General features: G+C 35.5%; 2 protein-coding genes across 2 annotated transcripts in view; one reads left to right on the top strand and one right to left on the bottom strand.

The window, feature by feature from the left end:
- The window catches only part of LOC135208056 (lactose-binding lectin l-2-like), a 49,776-nt gene extending 42,426 nt beyond the window's left edge, over nt 1–7,350 (top strand). Inside the window, exons 5-6 of the mRNA XM_064240198.1 lie at nt 5,309–5,482; nt 6,899–7,350. Of these exons, the coding sequence (XP_064096268.1) occupies nt 5,309–5,482; nt 6,899–7,155 (431 nt within the window). The 3' untranslated portion in view covers nt 7,156–7,350. The remainder of the gene's footprint in view (nt 1–5,308; nt 5,483–6,898) is intronic.
- A 4,649-nt stretch (nt 7,351–11,999) lies between these two features.
- On the bottom strand, nt 12,000–27,279 carry LOC135208102 (collagen alpha-2(I) chain-like). Its single transcript, XM_064240250.1, has 2 exons — nt 27,216–27,279; nt 12,000–12,472 (listed from the first exon to the last, which is right to left on the bottom strand). Exons 1-2 carry the CDS (start codon nt 27,277–27,279, stop codon nt 12,000–12,002), a joined length of 537 nt encoding a protein of 178 aa, XP_064096320.1.
- Between the last annotated feature and the right edge of the window lie 549 nt (nt 27,280–27,828).

Raw genomic sequence — 27,828 nt, 5'->3', positions numbered from 1 at the left:
TTTGATGCTCGATGACATCCGTTTTTCCTAAGGTTCCATCCGTAGTGGGAAAAACATCATGATATTCAGTTAAAAGATTCAAAAATTTCTGCTGAATTTCTTCTTCTTGAATGTCCTTATTGATTTTGTTCTTTATAGATTGCAAAAGGGATTCATCAGCAACTGATTGAGCGTGATTTATCTCAGCTACGGTAAGAATGCGATGTTTATAAACTTCCGCATCCAAGATATGTTGATTTTTGTGGATTACTAAAGTGGTATTCAAATGATTACAGACTTCGATGTGACATTGCTGTTGTGAGCCGACTGTATAAATGGCTTGTGTGACGGATAATCCGTGTGTTTTCAGAGTTTCGGAAGGGATTAACATTTCAGATCCTGGCAAGGTTTTCTTTACACGCACTAATATGTTCGAAGTTACGTTCGGCTCGAGAGCTTGCGTGCAAGCTGATATTACGGGCGAGCGCGAGAGTTCTGTTGGGTCGCATGTATTATTTCTTGGTTCATGAGACAAGTGATTGGTTCTTCAATATAAGTGACTACTCTGTCTGTCTCTTTATTATCTAAAACTGATTTTAGGGTATTAGAAGACTTATAGAATTTTCCTTTGATATACACACCGTGTTTTGCAGGTGCTAAGATAATATTTTGAGTGCCCATAGACGGGTATCCGATAATTACTGCGGGATACATATTAATGTTTTGTACAACGATAAAGGTATCGGAAAACGTGCTCTTACCGACCTTGTACTGAACATTATTCCCTATGCCTGAGAGTCTTATTCCGGACTTCTCTATAGGGAAGTTTGAAAAGAGTAAATGATGAGTCCTTAAATCCATGATATTACGTGGACTACCAGAATCAAAGAACAAAGTAAATGACTTATGGTCCAAATTTATTGCATGTAAGGTTGGTCGTAACTCGTCTTGACTAATAATTGCATGAATTTGTTGCAAATCTACGGGAACCTGCACCGATTTTTTGGATTCGGTCGTGTGTTTCATAGGAAAATCGATTGCCTCACAATGATCTGATAAATGATTAAACTGATTATTTGATACAAAAGATATTGATATTGATGACCCAACATCGTCCTCTCCCCCCTTGGAGCGAACTACGTGGTATTTGCTTTGTTTAGCACACCTTGAAAATTCACTTGACCTTGCAAGTTCTGGCCAGACGGCCCAGGAACAGAGGTACCTGAAGCACGATTTGTTTGTTTCTGCTGTTGAGCAGCATTGCCGTTTGCTTGTTTCTTTTTATAGTACTGAGGACCCTTCTTTTTATTTGCACTGGCAACTGGTTGCGTGTTTGTAGGATTCTGCTGTTGATTCCGCGAGTAGCAACGATTATATGAATGAGTGGAACTATTATGTATTGAACAAAAACGCGTCCGACAGTCTGAAATCATGTGACCTGGTTGTTTACAGTTATAACAAACCATCCCTGCAACTTGATTATTATTATGTACCACGTTTACTTGTTGTGGCTTATTCTCATTTTTTGCAAAAACTTGAGTGAGTGAAGGATCTAGGTCGGTACATTTAGACATGCGTTTTTTGATTTGTTTATACACATCTAATTCCGTACTGCTGGGCTGCAATTTTTTGTCAAAACACCGCACTAAAGCTTCAGGCAACATTGCGGTAATGAGCGTCTACAGATGAGATCCATGCCTCAACATTTTGAGGCAGGAACCCATTGACCCGACCTTGAAAAGGGACAATTGCTGACCTCGCGCTCACGAGAGTCACCACATTCGGGGTTGGCCAGCCGGAGTAGTTGCCATGTTCACTTTTATTTTTTCTTTTTTCTTATCACTCCCTATTCCTTGCGGTCCTATCAAAATATCTATAAGAGTACACTCGACCACTACGTAAACGCATATGCAATATACTGTATAAATGTGTTGTAAGTAATAGGAAAATCCCCCAAAAGATACAGAAATACAGATAACTCGATAAAAATATTATACGGAGAATTCCTGCAAGAAACGATTAGCAATAACGAGAAGAAAAAAAAATAATCTGCGGGCGAGAACTCGTAGTTGAAGATTGATTCTGTAATGAAGGAAGATTAAGATGGCGAACAACTCACCCCCAGAATACTGAACGATCGACTCCTGATGAACAACACTTCACTGAGGAAAAACCTGAATAGATAAAATTGTACTTAGCTCTGGATTATATGCTGAAGGATTGTTGACATGGGATGACGTCACAGTTTCCTGTCGTTTTTGCGTCAGAAGTCGTGATGACGTCACGGTCTCCTCTCTGGCTCACGTTGCATGAAGAAGTCCAAGATTGATGACGTCCCAGCCTCCTTCCTCGCGTTGCTTCCTCTTGGCCTACTCTTTGCGTCCTTGCTAGTGATCGCGCGTTGTTTTCTTTATGTGTTTTCTTCTTTCTGTTGATGTTCGATGCTGCTCTCGTCCGGTGTTGATTCTCGGAGATATGTGACAACAGTCACTCAAACGTCGATGTTGATGCTTATATTCTTCTCGATGAAGGACATATCTTCGTCTTCATAAAATGTTGCGTTGATTGAAGATCCCGTTTCCTCTGTTTAGTATTGATTTTGTAGGTGGAAGTTGGTTATTGCAGTTCTTCGGTCGGCTGATATGGGTCTTGTTAATCTTATTCTTCGTCAAAAGCTGCCACCAAATATTAGTCTTTTCGCTTTTGCGAAAGACTGTTTGTTTTTCCTTACGACTGTCATTCGTAAGTATTTCTGGTTCCTTCCTTCTCCTATGTGATATCTTAGTAGAGTGGTTCTTCTTAAATTAAAGGAGATGATTCAAACGGATAAGTTGAAAAAGGTACAACAACTTTATTCTGTAACTCCATAATAAGAGAGACAGTTCGGTCGGGAGACCGATATGTTTGATTGCTAGAAATGAACTGACTTATTAGAGCATCACGTTGATAGCGAAACATTAGCTATCTCAGCGATTCACTTAAAAACATACGTAGTCCGCCGGCTCGGAAGTTACAAGTTTCCGGCGTAGGTTAACAGGTCAACCGCTTCCCATGGAAGGCGTGTTGAAAAAGATAGATAATATACAACAAGCTGACATATCAAACAAACCTAAATCAGGCTACTGCAGACATCGCATAGCGTAATCTAGATCTGCCTTGGTCACGTAGGACCCTCCTAATGCCAATGACCTCAGGTCATGGGTTTTTATTTACAGATTATGTAATTCTAAAATGTATTTATTACATAAGCAGTCATGGCAGCCTCACAAGGGAAAATTTCAAGGGAAATATTGCTGTTAGGAACTTTGGAGTCAACTTTAAAAGACGCAGCATATGAATGGGGATCAAATATTATTTTTACGGGAGAATTGCCTTATAGATACTATGGGATTTTAAGGGTACGGTTATCAGATAAGGGGTTACTTGTTGATATACCAGTTAGTGATAAAAAACCATTTCATAGCTATTTTAGACCATTTTCTAGTACTTTCAAGGGGTCAGTAGTGGTTTGGACAGGGGGAGAAGTTATGTATATATTAGGTGAAGAATTCCAGTCCTCAGCAGTTGACTATAAAGTAGTATGTGTGTTAGTTTATGATAGATACACGTGTGAAAGTAGGATATTTACTCTACAACGTATTGACCTGTCAGGTTGTGAACTAGAGTTAGCTCACGGGGGTTTACCGACTCACGGTGACTTTAGAGAATTCTCTGACCCATATCAAGTAATATCAACGGAGACAACGACAGCAGTCTTCTGCGCCAAATGCAGGATTTCTACTATATGCAATAGAGACAACAACTCACTCCTTCTGCAGGGGTCCCAGCTGTTCGATGGTTCCTGCCGCGTTATCTCGGACTGGTTCATGGTGCTTAGCTGTCGTGTCTACAACTCGTCGACGAAAGTGTTTATGAAACACTTACATGGAAACCATGAGGCGGTTCAAGTTCCGCCTACAGTGGAGACTGTTACAATCCCACCATTGGAGGGTAGTGATGAGGATGAGTTTTTCTTCAACGAACGTTACACAATTCCAGTGATTGCAGTTATGCTAGCTGTCATACCGATCACAATTTGCACATTAGGAGTTCTTAAACTTATACACTAGTTGCTGTTGTGGTGTGCGACAGGAGTGCACAAAGGACATAGGTGGCCAAGCCATATTAAAAGAAAAAGCAAATATGTTGTTGAATTGTTAAACCTCAGTTTTCTTTGCTTGGAGACAAGAGAGGGCCTAGCAACAACCACTGGTTTCCTCGAAGGCTGCTGAAATGAAAGAACTGTTTGAATTGATGACCATGCAATGTAAGGCTGGTGATCCGTACAGCCTGGGTGAGGCTTGCAGTTGCTATGTCATTTTTAATGCGTGTCCGGAAGTGTGCATATGTTTGTGCATGTAATGATCGGTCTAACTGCCTGAGATCGGAGAGAAAAGGTGGCACTCTCCATAGATAGTGATAAGACAAAAGACGGCTTTGGAGGTCTCGGGGTCAAAAAAGCCCATCGTAAAAGATGGGCTCATGGAATTATACAGGAGAATGGGATTCTCTAAAAGACTTGAGTATTTAAATGTAGATACTAATAATGTGAGTTTTGGGAGTGATTACTTAGTCTAATTCAGGAGAATAGAATGACAGCTTACAGTCTTTTTGTGGGTCAGACTTAGTTCTTAATATTACGTCATTTAATCACTTTGTTCCATATCATGTTCAGCTAGTTTGGGAAATAAAAAGTATATTTTTGTATTTACGAGAATGATTAGTCTAGCTATATGTTAGCTTAACACCGTTTGCACAGAGAGAGCCAGCAACCAAAGGTAAGGGAGTTGTCGCCTGTCTTATTTTTAGTTTTTAACCAGTGTTGAATGGTCGAATATGCTCGGCAATATATATAATATATAATGATATATATATATATATATATATATATATATATAGATATATATATATATATATATATATATATCTATATATATATGTATGTATATATACTGTGCCTTAGTCAACTCTCTCTCGTCTCTCTCTCTCTCTCTCTCTCTCTATATATATATATATATATATATATATATATATATATATATATATATAGATATATATATATATATATATATATATATATATATATATATATATATATATATATATATCTATATATATATCTATATATATATATATATATATATATATATATATATATAGATATATATATAGATATATATATATATATATATATATATATATATATATATATATATATATAAATAGAGAGAGAGAGAGAGAGAGAGAGAATTGACTAAGGCACAGTATGATCAATTACTTCTATTTCCAGTACCATGCCCAGCTCCGTACATTGACGTGGGAGGAAAGTGTCTCTACTTCCACACTGCAACAAATGACACTTGGCTTAACAAGGAAACATTGTGTATTGGACTTGACGGTCACCTGCTTAAAATTGACGACGCAAATTTATTTTATGACATCGTCAATCATATCAAAGCCGAAGGTAAGGTTTTAATTTTAAAAGCACAATTTTTTTTAAAGTAAGATTGTACTGAACTGGTATTTTGAAGTATGTAATCTCTCCAATGCAAAATATACTGACAGACATAAGGCTCAATGCTGTCATTATGAAAATAACTTATGAATGAATTAAAGAGCACAAAGAGGGGAATAAAGAGACTTTGTCCGGAACACATTGAATTTGACAAGGTTATGGAACCCCATTAGGTAAGCTAATAAAAACCGGTTTAATAGATTAGGATGGTGAAATTCTAAATATACTTAAATATAAAAGAGGGTTTGGAGTCGAATGAAGAAGAAATGATTATTGAGGGTTGAATTATTACCAAAGGTATGGGTAACAGACAAAGAAGGTGGATGTTGTTAGCTGAGGATAAAAAGAATAGGTGGAAAAACAGTGGCCTGAGGAAACCTATAAGATAGGGAAAGGAGCAGGCCTCGCATCATCAACAGGAACAGGCATAAGCTGAGTGCATAAAAACTAGAAATAACCCACAGAGGAGGATTGAAGTCATAAGCCAGACGTTTGGCTGACAAAGACTAATTTTAGAGTCTGAAATAAAAGGATGCGAGCAGGATTTAACAATGAAATAAAAAATGCCAGTAAATCTAATGAGCCAGTTGTTTGCAACTTCCTTAAAGAATCAGGCAAGAGGTTTTGCTGATCCTTCAAGATTCAAGAACCATATCGACCTTATGATTAGGGAATACTGGATAGGACATAGGGTCAGAAAGTGTTAAAGTAGGAAGATCAGGAACACTAGAATAGGTGAGGAAAGGTGAACTGAAGAGTGGCTTTTCCAGTAGACGTATGCAGGAGATGAGAAGTTACATTTGCAAAAGTTGTCAAGAGCATTACTTGACAATGGAGCAGAATTTGTTCTTAGTTGGAGATCTGACTGGAATGTGAGGTTTCCTCTTACTCAGACGAAGCTTAATGGTCCAGTATTCGTAATAGATAAAAATAGTCAGAGGAGCTGCAGGGGCAAAGGCTAGGGATGACTCCTGTTTCCACTCTGTGGACTGGATGGTGAAGAGATTTCGTGGGCAAATCAAAGATGAAGAATGCTAGACAAAAGGTTGTGATGACCATGGAGATATGTAGTGTGTTTGAAAGTTGCCAATTTTTTTTGAGGAGAGAAAAGGAAGGGTCTTATATCCTGAAAATCAGTGTATGTCATGAAATGGAAATAGTGTTGTGCATGCTGAAAACCCTAGGGTAGAGAATTTCGTCATGTGGGTTAGAATAAAGAAAAGACCGATGGCAAGGGCTATGGTAATTCAAAACAAACGTAAATAAGGTATAGAAAGATCCATCGACAAATCATTTTCTTGTTTTAGTAGACTGTCATACCGTACGTGATTGTTTCGTAAGGATTTTATTGTTTTTTACCCTCAGAACCTGACACGACCTACTTCTGGATTGGAGGCTCTGACGCAGCCACCGAAGGGGACTGGAGGTGGACAGACTATACCAAAGTCAAAATGGGTACTCCTTTTTGGGGCACATATAGCAAGACAACCCCACAAATACAGGAGCCTCAAGGAGGAACTAGGGAAAATTGCATTGGTATGACCAAATATCTGATGTTTTACTTCCATGACTATACATGTGACCACGCATTTGCTGGAATCTGTGAACATAATGAAAGTTGAAAATTTTGATGCTGATTATCAGTTCTGAATTGGGGAATAATGATGTTATCATTATAATCCGTTTGAAATCTAATGTACAAGTGCTTAATCAGATATTTTTAGATACTTTTTTGTCAACTTTTGGTTCACTTATTTAACTAATCCATAAAGACTTGTAAGAGACAGAGACGAAAATAAATTCACTGAGGGAAACAATCATTGTTTGCTTGAATGAGAATTTTAGCAAAAGGGAAATGATTTTCATTCTCATTCTCAACCTTCTTTGATTCTCAGTACTTTATCTTTCGAATGGAATTCTTGTGGTCCTGTGATCAAGACCACGGCTCCATTCGATAGTCCTCTTAATTCACTTTCTTTGGGGATACGAGGTTCTCAGAGTGGAAAAAGGATCCAAAAACATAAGAAACAAGTAAAAAAGGTTTCTCCGTCGCAATCGAGTTTTCTGTACAGCCGCTACAGCTTATAATTATCAAAGCCATTGAGAACTGATCTATCTTTAAGTGGTCTGGGTATAAAGTTGTATGAGCCGCGCTCAACGAAACTTTAACCAGGAACCGATGGTGTCTTGTAATATATCGCTGCCGGAAGCACGATTATGGATAAATTTAACCTTAAATAAAATGAAAAATCTACTGAGGCTAGACGGCTGCAATTAGGCATGTTTGATGATTGGAAGGTGGATGATCAACATAATAATTTGCACTACTCTAGCTTCAGTAGTTTTAAAAATCTGAGGGCGGACAGAAAGAAGTGCGGATAGACAGACAAAGCCGGCAAAATGGGTTTCTTTTCAGAGAACTAAAAAGGACGTCGAGAATTCCTTGCAGCAAAAGTTCCTTTAATCATTACTATTCAATATATACATACAAACATACACCATCCCCCCCCCACACACACACAGTGTAGACGAAATGGAAATAGTATTGTGCATGCTGATGCCAAGGGTAGAGAATTTCGTCATGTGGGTGAGAAGAAAGAAAAGACCGATGGCAAGGGCTAAAGTAATTTAAGGTAATTGAAAACAGAGGTAAATAAGGTATAGATAGATCCATCGACATATTATTTATTATTTAATAGAATGTCATACCGTTCTTGATTTTTTGTAAGAATCTTATGCTTTTTTACCCCCCAGAACCTGAAATGGAAGCCAGCTGGATTAGAGGTGGACAGACTATACCAAAGTCAAACAGGGTACTCCCTTTTGGTGTGCATATAGCAAAACAACCCCTCAAATACAGGAGCGTCAATGGGGAACTATAAAGAAAATTGCATTTTTATGTGCAGACATTTTAAGTTTCATTTCCATGACTGACTCCTCATGTGACCTCATGTTTGGTGGAATATGTGAATACCATGAAGGTTGAACATTTTGACACTTAGGTTATACTGTTTGAATTAAGCAATAATAATGGTAGATTATCATTCGAATGAAATTTAATGTTGAAGTGGTTTCTCAGATATGGTTCATCAGATATTTTTAAATATTATGGTTTTATCAGATATTTTTAAATATTGCTCTTCAAATTATGGTTTTATCATTTAACTAATCTATAAAGGCTGGAGATTCACAATTATAAGAGACAGGGACATAAATAAATTCATTCAGGGACACACAATCACTCTTTGCTTGAATGAGAATTTTACCAAAAGGGAACTGATTTTAAGTGACATTCTTGGTTTCTCTATACTTTAGCTTTCAAATTAAAATTCTTGTGGTCTTATGATCAAAACTGCGGCCCCATCGATAGTTCTTTTAATACAGCGGACAACACAACTAGAAACTTAGGGAAAACAGAACGTTGAGAATTCCTTGCGGCAAACGTTCTGTTAATCATTGCCATCAGTAATCAAAACACACACACACACACACACACACACACACACAACACACACACACACATATATATATATATATATATATATATATATATATATATATATATATATATATATATATATATATATATTGTTGTTCTGAGCTGCTCGTTTCCCCTGGAAAATGTAATCTAACACTCTTAAATATGGCCTTGAATGGAGGGACGAGAGATCACAAACAAAAGCAAAACTACGGCAGAAGGCCAATATTACTGAAAAAGGAGGAATTTACATAAACACTGGACTTCTGTTTTGAATGAACTATATTTACATTAAGTTATGTAGGTCCAGGAACTAATGAGGTGGTTGATTGTCGATCCACCGGAAACACGTGGCTGGGAAGTGAACCAGACACGGAGATCAGAATTTTGCGCAAACGGGTTATTTTAATGCAAGACTTATTCCAAAGGGTTCCCAATTTCTCCCACGATCAGGCACGGTGTCTGTCTGCAAAGAGATTGCATTCTAGCATCAGTACTAAGGCGAGAAACACGTTGGGAACATTACACACTACTTGCCCTCTGTCTAAAAATTTACAAACCACTTATATATATATATATATATATATATAATATATATATATATATATATATATATATATATATATATATATATATATATATATAATATATATATATATATATATATATATATATATATATATATATATACATATCTATCTATCTATCTATCTATCTATTATATATATATATATATATATATATATATATATATATATATATATATACATACACACACACACACACACACACACACACACACATACATATATATATATATATATATATATATATATATATATATATATACATATACATATACATTATAGTATTTGTGTGTGAGCGTGTAAACACTAAGCTACAAATGTGGTTTCATATACAATTCGCTCTACTTCGGGAATATTACCGAAAGGGAATTTCAAGTGCCAAATAGATTGGTGCCTAAGGTGTAGATCCTGAATGAAGTCGGCTAGCAAATCCATCTTCAGAGGCCTGATAGTTAGTTAGTTAATTTATTGACAAAACATACAATACGTTATGTACTAACATAAATTTATACAAGAGTACATTATTTTAGTTACAAAAATCATTGAGAACAAAACATAGTTTTACACATATACATATGTACACACACCATATATATATTTTGTCCAAAACAAAACATTAAACCTATAAATGGTAGGTGAACACTTCACCCATATAATCCCAGTACATCATGAATATACCTACATAAATCAGCAACGTTAGTAATTTTTAACCTTTCAACGCATGACGACAATTACTCAATTACCAATTACAAACAAAAGTACCCAAGTATGAAATCAGATGTTTGTCAACAAAAACGTTAGTAATTATTAACCATTCGATATATCACTTTCAGTTTTACATTCTTTCAGTAAACCCATTACAATGGAGACAATTTTAAGTCAGAGAGGCAAAGCGAAATTTTCTCATGATGGCTATTTGTTCATTTTCGACAAATTCAGCAAAACAGACAGCAATCTGATGTTCTGGAAATGTGATCAGCTCGGCAGGTGTCAAGCGAGAATACACACAAGATTTGGAAACTTAGTTAAAGTCTTGAATACTCACACCCATGGCTCTTCACCGATAAAAGTAGAAGTAGAAAGGACAACTACAAAAATTAAAACCAGAGCTGAAGAGACGATGGAAAACCCAAGTGTAGTGATGAATGAAGTTTGATGTAATGTTCCTCAAGCGGTGCAAGGATCACTCCCGAATTCGTCGGCTCTAAAGAAAACTATTCGTCGAAACGGAATCAGATTTGTGCCTCTCCGCCAAATCCAGTTGACCTAAATCATTTAGCAATCCCTGATGAATATTCGACCTACGAAACAGAGCCAAACCAGAAGGAAGATTTTTTATTAAAAGACAGTGGTCCCAGTGAAGATAGAATTTTGCTATTTGGAAGGAGAAGTTGGTTGCAACATTTGGCATCAGCAGAAGTCTGGTATGTAGACGGAACGTTTTAAGAAATTGCTCCCCAACGATACATTCCTTTCCAGGTGTATATTGTAATGGCTCAAAAAATCAGAGGTGTCATTCCAGTGCTTTACGCTCTATTACCTAACAAACGGAAAGTTACATATTCAAGGCTATTTAAAATGATAAAAGAATGTCAACCAACAGTAAACCCGAAATCGGTTGCAAGTGATTTTGAAATTGCAGCATTTTTGGCAATCAAGGAAAATTTTCCACAAGTCGAACTAAAAGGGTGAAGGCTTCTTTCACCTTAGCCAAAACATGCACAAACACATTGCGGCTTTGGGTCTAAGTTCTCGCTATAATAACGATAGCCAGTTTTCTTTACAAGTAAAGATGATACTGGCGCTTGCATTTGTACCTGTCAATCATATTGATTCATATATTGATGTCTTAGCTGATGAATTATCCCAGAGCATGTGCCAATCTTAAACTGGCTTGAGACAAATTATATAGGTCGGTTAAACAGACGTGGAATTAGCAGACGTGCCCACTCTTTCCATTGGAAATGTGGAATTTATAGGGTTTTCGAACTTTAAATCATAAGAAGATAAACAAACAACCATGCAGAAGGAGCGAACAGAAGATTACAAATGGAATTAGGAATGGAACATCCTACACTCTGGAAATTCATAAATGCACTTAAAAAAGCTCAGAAAGGTAGAGATTTTTATTTGGAATCACTTATAGCAGGCAGTTCACCACCCGCCAAATTAAAAAAGTACAGGGATACTGATTCCCGCATTCTTAGAATTGTCCAAAATTTTAATGAAAGGACTCCCATTGAATATTTAAGAGGCATTTCTCATAATATAAAATAATTTTTTTTTCTATATTTTCATGGATTTTTTGTCTTGAATTATATAGTGTTAATTTATTTTTAGTGTCATGAAAGAGTCATACTTGATTCTGAATAAAAGTGCTTTTAATATTTACTGAATTTCATTAATCACTGCCGGGAATAAGTTGGGCCAGGGATGAGATGGGCCAGGGATGAGTTGGGCCGGGGATGAGTTGAGCCGGGGATGAGTAGGCGGCGATGAGTTGGCGCTGATGAGATGTACCCCATTCTCTGTTCTGGGCCTCTGTTGGACTCCGCTTTGAGGAAATGTTTTCCTCACCTGGAGGAGAGGAAACGTTTTCCTCACCTGGAGGAAAGGAAACATTTTCCTCACCTGGAGGAGAGGAAACGTTTTCTTCACCTGGAGGAGAGGAAACGTTTTCCTCACCTGGAGGAGAGGAAACGTTTTCCTCACCTGGAGGAGAGGAAACGTTTTCCTCACCTGGAGGAGAGGAAACGTTTTCCTCACCTGGAGGAGAGGAAACGTTTTCCTCACCTGGAGGAGAGGAAACGTTTCCCTCACCTGGAGGAGAGGAAATGTTTTCCTTACCTGGAGGAGAGGAAACGTTATCCTCACCTGGAGGAGAGGAAAGCGGAATTCCTCAAGCTTGGAGGAAAAAAGGTTTTGACTCAGTGTTTGTCCTTCTTATCTGAGGGTCCAGGCTATTTGGCAATGAAAACCGAAAATAGTCTAAATATTGTTTTGGGGGAATTTTTGTGTGATACTTTTCCTGTTTTTTTTTTTTTTTGTTTTTTTTTTTTTTAGCGTCAGTGGAAAATATAGACTTGTTTCAGAGTGTTTATGTATACTTTGAAATTAATCTTTAATTTTATCATAAGCTTCAAAATCCACATCGTAAATAGGTCAGAGATTATTCAGAAGAATCATCTAAATATCGTTGTTCTGAAAAAAGTTTCCCTTCAATAAAAGCAAAAAATTCTTTCCATCAGCTGAAAGCGAATGAATAAAAACATGTAATACATTTTGATTAAAGGGAAAGGAATGTTTGCTAACAAAGTAATATTTGTTTGTTTCTTTGTTGTTTGCAGCTGAGAGAGTCTTCTCGTTTGATTCTAAGGAAAAGAAGGTACCAAAATACGTCCTATTTGAGATCAATGGACAGATGTATGAGATTCAGGACTATGAAAGAAAGATATTAATAATTGATTCATTACGATTTGTAACTACATGAATGGAAATATCATTTAACTTTTTGGAAGAAATAACAATTGATTTCATTCCATTCTGAAGTGGTATTAATGTCACATAGGGGAATAATATTAAACTTTTCTCAGTATATCAGCTCCGTAGGAGGGCAGTGCCGTCAGTGCACCTCATGCTGTGAACTGTAGGCATTACTTAAGGTTTTTTGCTGTGTCATTTCCATGGCCCCTAGCTGCAACCCCTTTCATCCCTTTTACTGTACCTCCTGTCATATTCTCTCTTTTCCATCTGATTTTCCTCAACCCTCTCCTGACAGTTGCTTCACAGTGCAACTGCAAAAGGTTTTCCTCCTGTTACACCTTTCAAACTTTCTTACATTCAGTTTCCGTTTCAGCGCTGAATGACCTCATAGGTGCCAGTGCTTGGCCTTTGGCCTAAATTCTGTATTCTATTCCGTTCATCAGTTCAAGCAGAAGGACTTGGCATAAAGGAAATTCAGGCAGTCATCAGACAGTAGCTTCGTTTCTGAGATGATCAACCTTTATGATTATACTTCATCTAAGTTCTATTTCTGCATTTATACAAAGTTCTTTCCAAGGTGAAATAATAATTTCCCTTTTTTTATATTATAAGTTCTATGTATATCAATTTAAATCAAAATCCCGCACGTAAAGTTATCATTTTTCAGTGTTGGCTTTCCACAGGCAAATGTAATATTTTTTCCAAGCCCGCTGAATATGTATTTCATTCTTCCATAGAGATCGTGTTGTTGTATCTATAACAAGTCCCTTTAAAATCATAAAGGGGAAATCACTGCTCCGACTGAACTTGTGGTAGACCTAAAATTCAGATGTACTCGAGAGAAAAGGAGCTGTGATATCTCATTTCTGTTGAGAATATATGACAAGTCGATCATTCTCAAGGACACTTCAACCGATTGATGTCAAATTTCACTCTTCTGATGTTATTCTCTCATCGCATGATTAATGAAACTCGTGTTCATCAGCGATTTGAAATATCAATTTGACCAGAGTTTGAAATACATCAGATTCTGATATATAGAGATGGTTTCAAAAAATGACTTTTAGTGTTGTCTCTCTCGTCATGAAGAATCTTGACGACCAATAAACCTCAATTCACACAAGTGAATTTGTTAATTTTTGTTTGAAATAGCGATTTGAACCGAACCATTGTTAATCTCAGGAAGACATTAAATCAATCATTTCTGGAAGGCACAGGACTTGTTGGGGAGCCCCAAGTTTTATTCAGTGATGTTGGCAACTGGACGAATTGAGTTGTTGGTTCCGACAGCTTTCATGACATCTTAGTCTGTGGAACGGTGAACTGTTCTAACTTATTTTCAGATTGTGGATATATCGTTTCAGAGCAAGATATCTCTCTTCAACGTGCACGCACACTTTCACACACACACACACACACACACACACACACACATATATGTATATATATATATATATATATATATATATATATATATATATATATATATATATATATATATATATATATATATATATATATATATATATATATATATATATATATATATATATATATACATATCATATATATATATATATATATATATATATATATATATATATATATATATATATATATATATATATATGTATGTAGTATGTGTATGTATAGTGTGTTTATGTAACTATATGTGTGTTACAGTTTTCTGTCAAACATCATCGACACATCTGTTACGAACCACAGCAGCCGGTGTGTGTAACTTTCAAATAATGATGTAAAAAGGTTAAAACGAACTTTACTTTTGAAAAATAGTTACATAATTGTAGAGCAGAAACAAGCCGAAATACGGTTACCTAACCAAACAGAAGCCAGGAAGACACTGTTTAAGAAGTTATGGTACTTTACGTCGCCCCAAGAAAACTGGAGGCTAATTGGGCCCTTTTCTGGGCTGAGGGGTAGATTGAAAGTAGATTGAAATGAAGCTTTTTAATTATATTTTCAGTAAGAGAAAGGAAGCGCATTCTCTCACAAAGGATCTGCACAGAGTGGCACACGAGGAAAGGAGGTAACAGACTCCCTGAGTCAACGGACCACCCAGTGTCTGTTATTCCAAATGAAATTTCTCCTGAACACCTTTGCCGGAATGGCGCTGAACGCCTACCTACTGGAGGAAACGGACTTTGCTTGACCAAGTTTCTAGCAATGCGAGTTTGTCATTCTGAATTAGACTATGGATAAAAGGTCCATGAAAATGACTTTCTGTGTTGCTTAATCACATTATAAGTGTATCTCGATTGGAAGTATTGTGAAAGGTAACTGTGGAAATTATTCTCTAAAACGGCCGCTCAATCTACAGTGAATTTTAGCTCTCAGAGTAACTGTCTCAGTTTGACGAGAAGCATAATCGAAAATGTTTATAACTAGTATACTAAAAATGGCTACAAACCAGTATAATGATAATCGTAGAAGTTTCTCTAAGCACCTAGTAAGTTGTACAAACTATCTTGCAGCTTTAATTACCTGGTGAATAAGAAAGAGATTACTGGAGGAATCCTGAAGCCAAGTATTGACAAGTAAAGAACAAGACGCAATGAACTGTCTAATCAGGTTATCAACATCTCACCTCCGTAACTTGGAGACCTGGTACCCCTTGGTAGGTATCAGAGGAGGCCTGAGAAGTGAGGAGAGTTCCCTCTCTGGTGAGAAGCAGAAAACAAAAGGAACAGAAACTTTTCTGAGCAGGAGAAAAAGTAGACATATATATAAGAAAATGACCTCACACGGGCTGCTTACAAGTTTTGCTATTTATTCAGTTCTGCCAAAAGGGACACACATAGTACTCCATTTCGCCTCCATACACCAAAATCCAAAAGAAAGTAGGTGTCCCAGGTTCCCCACAGACGCTTTTTATCATATCTGAAAAAACCACATCAGAAACTAATGCCCTGATTGGCTGCTGTTCTATTCGGTTGAATTGGCCAGCCAATAGGAAGGCATCAGTCAAGAGACGTATCGAGGCAGGTTCTTTGCTTATTATCCTCTCTTTTTTCTTTATTTTTTATTTATCCACATACTTCGACATTCCTATTTTTAATATATGCAAGTTTACATACCTGGGCATTTTATGATATCGTGGTAACTGTGAAATGAATATTTGATCTCTCTAAAATGTATTAGCAAGGACGTGGCTGGAGAGAGAACACACCATTTGTCAAAACCCAGTTTCCATAGATATCTCTCTCTCTCTCTCTCTCTCTCTCTCTCTCTCTCTCTCTCTCTCTCTGTTTATGAAACTTCAACTAGAATACCATAGGTTTATTTCAACGATTTGTTCATTCGTTTTATTTTAAGATTATGCCAATTATTGTTCATTTATAAGAGTGGACCCTTAAAATAATCATTCTCTCTCTCTCTCTCTCTCTCTCTCTCTCTCTCTCTCTCTCTCTCTAAGTATTCCTGTGGAACTGAGGGTGAGCAGACACGATGACAAACTTCTGAAGTGCTTGAAGTTTGGCACTTTCAACGACGTCTCTCAGTCGTCAATTTGCGTCAGTCGAATTCCTATATAATATCTTGTGACAGGAAATCTGTCATTAAGTGAATGTTCTTTGTTTAAGGACCTCTGACTCACTTTGGATTTGCATGAAGGAGACTCGTGGAAAAATGATAAAGGTCGGGATTAACAAATAATGTAAAGAATATTTTTCCAAGAATCTTCAAGAGGGAAAATTCCATTGCTGAAAGAAAACGGACCGCAATTAGACTTGGGAAAAAGGAGAGAGATGATAAAAACAACAGATGATTCATGAGTGAGTTTCAAAGCAATATCTTTTGTGTAGAAGTGAGGCCAAATCAGTAACAGTTCTATGTCCCGTTTTGTAGAAATTGAAAATAGGAAAAACATTTATTATGCTTTTCGCATCAGAAGCTTTTATATTGGTGACAACGTTTTGATAAATTAATAAAACACTTTTGTCGATGAAAATGGTGGATGCATTTCGCGCTGAAATATGGAAAACCTGAAATTAATGACAAGTTAAAGGGTGAGGGAAAGCGGCATTGTTGTACGTGCTTTATATATATATATATATATATATATATATATATATATATATATATATATATATATATATATATATATATGTGTGTATGTATGTATAAAGGTTTTTGCCACGAAGGAAAAGATGAAAAAACGAGATAGCCGAGTACTTTCGGTCTTGTTTCCGACCCATTGCTAAGGCAGACTTTTTCATTCGTGGCAAAAACCTTTATTTATACATAGCATCACGTTTTATATACTTCGTGATCAAGTTATTTATATATATATATATATATATATATATATATATATATATATATATATATATATATATATATATATATATATATATTTCCTAGAGCCCCTGTGTCAATTGGCGTTGGAGGCGCCGATGATGATTATGACGTGAAGAAGCTGATGACAACAATAATTTAACAAACAGATAAATGGAAAGATTAATTCACAATCAACAAACTATAGACATAAATTAGAAAAATAATATAACAGCCAAATACCAAATTAAATAAAAAAAACAATTAACAATACACTCACTGTAATCCTTCACTACAATAAACATATGATTATCCCTTCGTGACGATATGACATTATATAATTTTTTTACTAGCTTTTCCCCCTAAATATGAGTTATAAAGCTCCCTACCTCTCCCACTACAGAACCATTATGAAAATGAGGTCCCTCGGATACGCAGTCATCATTCATTTTCATTTTAAAACCCGAAATATAAATTATTTTCTAAAATTATATAATTACTTCATTTCGCTATAACTACGTTTTGTTCTTGACGTCAGTCTGTTGAAGAACCCTTGAAGGCTCTGTTTATGTAATGTCACCTCTCTCTCTCTCTCTCTCTCTCTCTCTCTCTCTCTCTCTCATCTCACTCTATCATATATATCATATATATATATATATATATATATATATATATATATATATATATATATATATATATATTATATATGTATATATATATATATATATATATATATATATATATATATTATAGAGAGAGAGAGAGAGAGAGAGAGAGAGAGAGAGAGAGAGAGAGACAGAGACAGAGACAGAGAGAGAGAGCAGAGAGAGAGAGAGAGTCATCCTAAGCCACAGTTATATCACTTCCTTTGGAGGCGTCCTACTTGCGCGTGGAGGCTCCTGGTTGGATGCTGGTTTGGAATTGAATGACTGGAGGTCAGTGTTTTTCGTCTATTAGTATAATTATTGCTCTAATCGAATCTTTGTTCATTTTGGGATAATTGCTTTATATGTCAGTGCTGGTCTGCTTAAAGGCAGGTGAGTGGCGCAGTGTTTGCGATGGCTTTGATGCCATGCTAATAATAATAATAATAATGTATAACCAGGAAGCAGATCTTCTCGGGTACATGTCTTATTAAAGAGAATGGCGGAGTTAACTGAATTTATCCTAAAAACGAATTTTCTCTGGTTCTCTGTTAATTCGTCTTTCATATAATCTGCGAGATTGTTAAGTAATTGGACTCTATTCATGGTTATTGCGTCGAGGTCTGGTATTACCAATACTGAAATGTAATATATATATATATATATATATATATATATATATATATATATATATATATATATATATATATATATATATTATTCTGTTTTATTTTATATATATTTTTTGGAGACTACAACGGGATTGTACTAGATGGTGATCAACGATTTTGTAGCGGTCACCATCTACAATCCCGTTGTAGTCTACAAATATATATTATAATACAACCAGAATAAAATACATATATTTTATATATTTTAGTATTGGTAATACCATACCTCGACGCAATAACACCATGTTAGAGGACAATTACTTAACAGTCTCGCAGATTATGTGAAAGACGAATTACCAGCGAAATAGAGAAAATTCTTTATAAGATAAATTCATTTAACTCTGCCATTCTCTTTAATAATAATAATAATAATAATAATAATAATAATAATAATAATAATAATAATAATAATAATAATAATAGATAGGTAAAGAAGAAAAATAATGAATGGTGGAAACCATCACCACAAAAGGAATGTTTACTTTCCCTCCATAAAGAAAGTTCCCTTTTCGGGATATTGAAACGGCTGCCTGGAGGGGCCAAGGGAAACCCACCTCTGTTCTCCCCTTCAATAAGGATCACTTCAGAAAAAAGTGACCATCACACACCCGTTTTTTATATTAGGTTTTTCATTTAATATTTTTCTTCTTTTTTCTTCTTTTTTTTTTTTAATCAAGAGTTTCCTCAACACGGACGCCGAAAATATTCATTATTTTACTTTTAGCTTCAAAGAAATAATTTTTTATAAGTGTTTGATTTCTCATATCCCAGGTATAATATTACCGTTTGGATTCTAAGTATTGAAATTCATAGTTTTACCAATGTATGTATATATATATATATATATATATATATATATATATATATATATATATATATATATATATATATATATATATATATATATATATATATACATATATATATATATATATATATATATATATATATTTATATCTTTATACTACATATATATATATATATATATATATATATATATATATATATATATATATGTATATATATATATATATATATCAGGATCTAACCCAGGCTTTTAAATTGAAAGACAACCAGACCATACAAGTCATAAAAGCTGTCATGCCTTGGGTACCGTGGCCTGGTTGGCAGCAGCCTTGCCTTTCAAGTGAAAGACCTGGGTCCGATCCTGATGTGTCAGAAATTTATTTCTGCTCCACTCGTGATTGTAAGGCTTTTTGCTGCATTCCTTCAGCCCCTAGCTACAATCCCTTTCATTCATTCTTACTTTGTCTCCGTTCATATTCTCTTTCTTCCATCTGACTTTCCTCAACCTTCTCCTAACAACTGATTCACAGAACAACTGCTTTGAGGTTTTCCTCCTGTCACACTTTTCAAACTTTTTATGGTCAATTCCCGTTTCAGAGCTGAATAACCTCATTGGCCCCAGCGCTTGGCCTTTGGCTTAAATCCTATATTAAGTTCTCTTCTCTCCTGTGTGTGTAACCTATTGCGCTGAAATTCAAGCAGATCTGTTCTGGGCAAGTTTCATTAAAAATCTATATATTTCTAGATAATTAATAAAACCTGCTTTGTTTGTTCATCAAAAATGCAACTGAGCATTACTGGTTCATGGTTAGTCTTTTATTACGAGTTACATACCAATGGTCTACAACCCATAAAACTTCTCCAGGCTGTTTATATTCCCTCTGTGAGCTTTCAAGGGTCATTAGCAGTGTCTCTCTTCTTTGTTGATTTGGATTCCTGTTTGTCAATTTGGTTACTTTGTTTCTTTTCACTTATTCCATTAAATCCTTTTTCATTGTCACTGGCATTTTTTTAATTTCAATATTTTCAAGTAATTCAATTATATCACAAGTTATTTTGACACACATATAAATTATATATATCTAGTTCTTGATAATTTCTGTGCTTATATACGTACATAAATCTATGCACACATCTTATTACGTTCTGGTATAACAAAAATGTTTTTAGATAAATACAAACAAATAAAAGTCTTATTATAGTCGTCCAGGGAAAGACGATATTTCACGATTCCACATCCGGGTTCCTTAAGTAAATAAAATGGTGGTGTTTAGTCTCTGTAGCAGGGAGGGTGATGGAGCCATTTCCTTCTAATATAAGTTTGTGAGGAAGTCGTTTACCTCCATTAGTGGAGTTACTTTCATTTCATTAGACGAGCTGAGAGATCTGGAAGTGTTGAAGGGATCTCTCTCTCTCTCTCTCTCTCTCTCTCTCTGCTCTCTCTCTCTCTCTCTCTCTTTATATATATATATATATATAATATATATATATATATATATATATATATATATATATATATATATTTATATATATATATAAGTCATAATATTTCAGCATACCACCGGTTATTTATATCGCCATGTAATCTAGTATCCTTTCCACTTCAGTTATCAGTCTTCCCTTCATCTCTTTCTCTCTTGATTATCGCATCCCCATTTTTGCGTAGAGTTGTCTTTCCCTCACTTCCTCTTCTTCTTCCTCTTTCTCTGTTATCTACACATCTATATTCCTTTTATTTATTTTTATTTCCTTATTCCACTCCAATACTATATCCATGTCATTCCTGACGTGACCTCTGTACCTTATATTAATATTTACATTAAGTTCTGTATTTAAGTCTTCTATCAGCAATCATTTGACCTCCAGGGGTCCACGTCAGGAATCTTAACCCATTCAGTATCCGACTGGCTTCTATAGGAAAAGAGCCCGTGCTGACATAGTGCCTACAAACAGCACAACGCATTTTGAAGCGGGTTTTCTATGTACATTCACACTAGATATTTTGATTTCTATAATTCTAAAGTTTGTTAATTTTTTATTTAACTATATTTTTGTCTGTAACTCAATTTTCAAATGATTTTTTAATAAGTGCAATGTAAAATTGTCAATAATCTTCCCCTCAGAATAATAATAATAATAATAATAATAATAATAATAATAATAATAATAATAATAATAATAATAATAATATTATTATTATTATTATTACAAGCTCTGGAATAAGACTAGCAGAGGTTAATATCAGGAGAGGGATCTTCCAGGGCGACTCACTGTCCCCACTACTCTTCGTAGTAGCCATGATTCCCATGACAAAAGTACTACAGAAGATGGATGCCGGGTACCAACTCAAGAAAAGAGGCAACAGAATCAACCATCTGATGTTCATGGACGACATCAAGCTGTATGGTAAGAGCATCAAGGAAATAGATACCCTAATCCAGACTGTAAGGATTGTATCTGTGGACATCAGGATGGAGTTTGGAATAGAAAAATGCGCCTTAGTCAACATACAAAAAGGCAAAGTAACGAGAACTGAAGGGATAAAGCTACCAGATGGGAGCAACATCAAACACATAGATGAGACAGGATACAAATACCTGGGAATAATGGAAGGAGGGGATATAAAACACCAAGAGATGAAGGACACGATCAGGAAAGAATATATGCAGAGACTCAAGGCGATACTTAAGTCAAAACTCAACGCCGGAAATATGATAAAAGCCATAAACACATGGGCAGTGCCAGTAATCAAATACAGCGCAGGAATAGTGGAATGGACGAAGGCAGAACTCCGCAGCATAGATCAGAAAACCAGGAAACATATGACAATACACAAAGCACTGCACCCAAGAGCAAATACGGAGACTATACATAACACGAAAGGAAGGAGGGAGAGGACTACTAAGTATAGAGGACTGCGTCAACATCGAAAACAGAGCACTGGGGCAATATCTGAAAACCAGTGAAGACGAGTGGCTCAAGAGTGCATGGGAAGAAGGACTAATAAAAGTAGACGAAGACCCACAAATATACAGAGACAGGAGAAAGACAGACAGAACAGAGGACTGGCACAACAAACCAATGCACGGACAATACATGAGACAGACTAAAGAACTAGCCAGCGATGACAATTGGCAATGGCTACAGAGGGGAGAGCTAAAGAAGGAAACTGAAGGAATGATAACAGCGGCACAAGATCAGGCCCTAAGAACGATAGACGGAAATAACATCTCTCCCATATGTAGGAAGTGTAATACGAAAAATGAAACCATAAACCACATAGCAAGTGAATGCCCGGCACTTGCACAGAACCAGTACAAAAAGAGGCATGATTCAGTGGCAATAGCCCTCCACTGGAGCCTGTGCAAGAAACATCAGCTACCTTGCAGTAATAAGTGGTACGAGCACCAACCTGAAGGAGTGATAGAAAATGATCAGGCAAAGATCCTCTGGGACTATGGTATCAGAACGGATAGGGTGATACGTGCAAACAGACCAGACGTGACGTTGATTGACAAAGTCAGAAGAAAGTATCACTCATTGATGTCGCAATACCATGGGACACCAGAGTTGAAGAGAAAGAGAGGGAAAAAATGGATAAGTATCAAGATCTGAAAATAGAAATAAGAAGGATATGGGATATGCCAGTGGAAATCGTACCCATAATCATAGGAGCACTAGGCACGATCCCAAGATCCCTGAAAAGGAATCTAGAAAAACTAGAGGCTGAAGTAGCTCCAGGACTCATGCAGAAGAGTGTGATTCTAGAAACGGCACACATAGTAAGAAAAGTGATGGACTCCTAAGGAGGCAGGATGCAACCCGGAACCCCACACTATAAATACCACCCAGTCGAATTGGAGGACTGTGATAGCGCAAAAAAAAAAAAAAAAAATATATTTATTATTATTATTATTATTATTATTATTATTAATTATTATTATTATTATTATTATTATTATTATTATTATTGTTATTATTATTATTATTAATTAAAATAAAATTTATTTTATAAATTTCTAAAAAAATTATATATTTATATTTTTATTTTTTTTTAATTTTTTATTCATTATTTTTTATTTTTTTTTAATAATAATAGTAATAATAGTACTAATAATAGTAATATTAATAATGTCAATCATTGCAATCGCAATTCTTTTTATCTTCATCTTCTATGTACAGAGGTTATACATAGCTCTCCCATAGCTCAAGAACTTGCAATATATTATATAAAACACTTGACTAGAAAAACTATCGTGGATTGAAAGCTAACTGTCAATTTGCTTTCCCATTTTCTCTAAACCTCCAGCGAAAGAGGGGAAACTTGTGTATAATGAAAATTTCTTAGATGTTTATGAATGCCATAATATATTCATCATATATCTGCCTTTTTATGAAGTGAAAATTTGTTCTTTACTTCCAATATTGTTTAAACAACTTGAAACAATACTTGTGTATTTTGGTACCTTATTCCTTCAACTCTTATGATTTATACAATCCATGATTTTTCTGACTTGGCAGATAATAATCACACTGATGCGTTTGTCGCTTTGATTGAATTACTCGAAGCCTCTTTACTTGAGGAAAATATTATCACAATTCTATGAGAGAGTTAGAAAGGTGAAATTGAATCCTTGACCAACAATATTCCATTATTTTATAGTTTTCATCAGAGTGTAGACTTTCTCTTTCCAAAGGCGACACAACCGGAGGATAAGGACAACATCCAGCCATTTGCAGAAAAGCAGAGGAAATCTATTTGTTGGGGATCATGTTATCAGACAAAATGGACTCTGGATTTCCTCTGTCAAAAAATGCATTAATTCCCCCCCTCCCACCCCACCTCTCTCTCTCTCTCTCTCTCTCTCTCTCTCTCTCTCTCTCTCTCTCTCTCTCTTCGAAAGAAATATTAGTGTCATTCGAGACACTCCTAATTAGTGGTTTACGAACAAATGGATAGTGATAATTCCTATGAATGTAAAAATGACAGTTATATGAAAATCAATGGACTAATTCATCTTCTTTTGGTTCAATTGAAACACTATGGTGAATTCTATTTAGTTTTTGGTGTTACCACCTCATAGCTTTCAAAGATATAACCCTCTCTCTCTCTCTCTCTCTCTCTCTCTCTCTCTCTCTCTCTCATCTGTAATTACATAGGAAGAGGGGAAGAATGCTAATGAGGCATTTCACCTAGAACCTGTAAGTAGTATTTCGCTGTAATTGGCTTCGAAATTGTTTATAGAGGCAACATTTCACCAGCACTAATTAGGACTCTGGAATAAGGCTGTTGATAACTTCTCACCCTCTTTGTCTGTATGTCTGTCAGTCTGTGTCGTGACCATCGACCGTTTCCTCCCTAAATGACACCTCATGAATCTCGAGGCCTCTTCATAAGGGACTCAATCGATCTCCATCCAAAGCTAAAGCTTCTCTCTTGCCACAAGAGCTCCCCGTGAAAGTATCGTAAAAGGAACAAGGAAGTCGAATTGTGCATTAAAAACATTTCAGTTTCATGCAGCCATATCATAATAGGTTTTACAGGAGAAGAGGCATTTCAACAGGACGCTACCTAATTATTTTATATTCGGAATGATTTCGAACATACAAAACTTTACCAACAACAAACTTTTGGCATCAGTACACGCAAACTTTCCCATTAGATATGTCAATTACTCTAATCACAAATTTAGGTTTCCAGTAAAATCATAATAGAAATGCAAATTATTCATTCACTCACATCTTGACCTCAGGGCACAGGTTTTATGTCCATTCCGGGTAACAGTACTTGACTTATCAAAGTATACTGACGCAGCATAGAATGCTTATAGCTGAAGAAAGTGAAGAACATGAACAACATAAAGGCTGACTGGAGAACAGATATATATTTGTAATTTAACCCTGATTTACACGAAGCATTTTAGTCATTAGGCAAAAATGAAGGTCTAAAATATCCATTCAATTCCTTCGTCTTCTTCTTGTGATGTCATGACCGTGTTTCTTCAACAGTTACCAAAAATCATATAAAATGTGCCTGAATAACTATTGAACTGTTGTCTCATTTCACTTTGTATATGAGAAAGATCTTTAATCAGAAATGAAGTCTAACAGTGACAGGAAATGATTTACAAATGAATTCAGTTGGCAACAATCTTTGCTAAAATGAATCTTTTTTATTATTATTATAAGTCATCCAGCAAAGAATTCTTCATTTCTCGATATAATCTTATTTTTGGGGAAAATTCAGAATTCCTCCATAGCATGATGCAGGAATAATAATTGTGTCACTTGAACATGATAAATGGTTTTCATGAAGATTCATATTCTGGTAAATAATAACAATAAAGAAATTAATGAAATATAATGACAAATATAAAAATAGTAAAAATGAAAATAAAAATTATTTTATCTGGGACATCAAATGCTGTTGTTGAAAGCCAGAAGCCTCTGACTCTGCTGGTTATTAGGTTTGCACATTCTGTGTCCAGTATATGATATTGCATTCCATTTCTCTCTCTCTCTCTCTCTCTCTCTCTCTCTCTCTCTCTCTCTCTCTCTCTCTCTCTCTCTCTCTCTCTCTCTCTCTCTCTCTCTCTCCCTTTGATGAGTTTTGTCTTTAGAAATATTGAAGGAAAATATCTTAGACAACTTGAAATCCAGATTTTGATATATATTGAGAATTGTTGTTGACACGAACTTGTGTAAGTGATTTATGAAATTGTTGTGACATTTTCACTTTTAATTCGCAGATGCCTGACAGAGACTCATAATTATTCAAAGTCAGTCTCGTTCTGAAATGTGACATGTGATGATTTTGTTTATTTCCTTACGGAGTTTGTGACGATTATTATTATTTGCACAAGAGAGAGAGAGAGAGAGAGAGAGAGAGAGAGAGAGAGAGAGAGAGAGAGAGAGAGAGAGTTACAATACACAAGCAGTATATTGTAACATCGATCAAAGTTTATTACAATAATATATTAATAATAATGTTTTATAATGTTTAATTATAAAACATTGTCTCTGTTGTGGTGAGTGTTAATGCATTACTTTTTTATTGAAAGGTATTGGCTTTTATTATTAGTCTTTTTAAGCACTTTATTGTTTATCAAAATATTGTATTTATTGGGGGTGGCGGCGGGGGTGGGGGAGATAATGACTATTTCCTCTGTGAATTGCTCTCAGTTTTGTGACTTGCACTTTTCACAAAATCTTAATCTTGGGTATTTCTAAATTTGTAGTTTTGCTTATTTTTGGTCCTTTGTGACTGGTTCTCTTATGCTATTATTATTATGATTATGAAAAATTTTATTTGACTTAAAATAATTTTATTGATTTAGTGATATCATTACAAACACATCAATGTTCTTTTACAGAGTATTTATAAATTGGGAAAATACTGCTTCCATGCAATACTGAGTCGCTCATTTTCAATGTTTTTACACTTGTCTTTACTAATAATTCTCTGGGCATATGACACAAATCATCTCAAGATATTTCCCTGAAGTTGTGTCTGAGCACTCATTTGCAAAATTGGTAGGTGGTTCTAAGGAGGGCTGCACGAATTATCAAATTCACTTATTTATCGTTATTTTCTATGTTCTTGACAATGCAGTGTGTTCTACGTTTTTCCTAGTTTAATTTTCCTGTTTTGAAAATCAATTTATTCAGTTTCCTGAGGAATCTGTTGCGTCTGCCTTGACCTAAATCAGGTCTGCTAACCTGATGGTTGGTCAACTGTGGTGGGTATTGCCATGTTCACGAAGGCTTTGGACACCATAATCATTTTCCCTCAGGAGTGAAGACTTCCCGAGTTGCTGCACTATTGGGTGACAGTTAGTATTGTTTGGGTGAAGCTGCGAGGCCCATGCCCTGCCTCAGGGACGTTTAAGGTTCTGATGTCGTTTGGGGTTTTCTGATGGTCACCCATCCAGGTTTTGTACGTTTCCTTTTCTCTGGTCGATAGAGATAAACTTTTATTATAATTCGTGATAATCAGTTTGAGTAATACTTTTAGAAGTTCTGGACCCTAAATTCATTAGATAATCAGTCTTAAAAATAGTGATTCATAAATTTCCAACGAGTGATTAATGGATATTTTTCTCTTTACCTCAGCAACATGAATAATTCTGTATCTAATTAGTATGTAATTACCCGAGTTTTGGACAACAAGGAAAGTATCAATCTCCTGAGAACCATACGTGTAAGAAACAAGATGAAACCATTATTAACTAACTAGCATGTAAAGCAACATTCCACTTAATTGTAACTGGCTATTAACAATTAATTCATGGCAATTGAAGCGTTGTCTTCCAATCAGTGATTCAGAGCAAAG

Source organism: Macrobrachium nipponense, chromosome 34 (genome assembly GCF_015104395.2).
Source record: "Macrobrachium nipponense isolate FS-2020 chromosome 34, ASM1510439v2, whole genome shotgun sequence".
In the NCBI taxonomy this organism is placed as follows: Eukaryota; Metazoa; Arthropoda; class Malacostraca; order Decapoda; family Palaemonidae; genus Macrobrachium; species Macrobrachium nipponense.
This window is presented reverse-complemented; position numbering and strand designations above follow the sequence as displayed.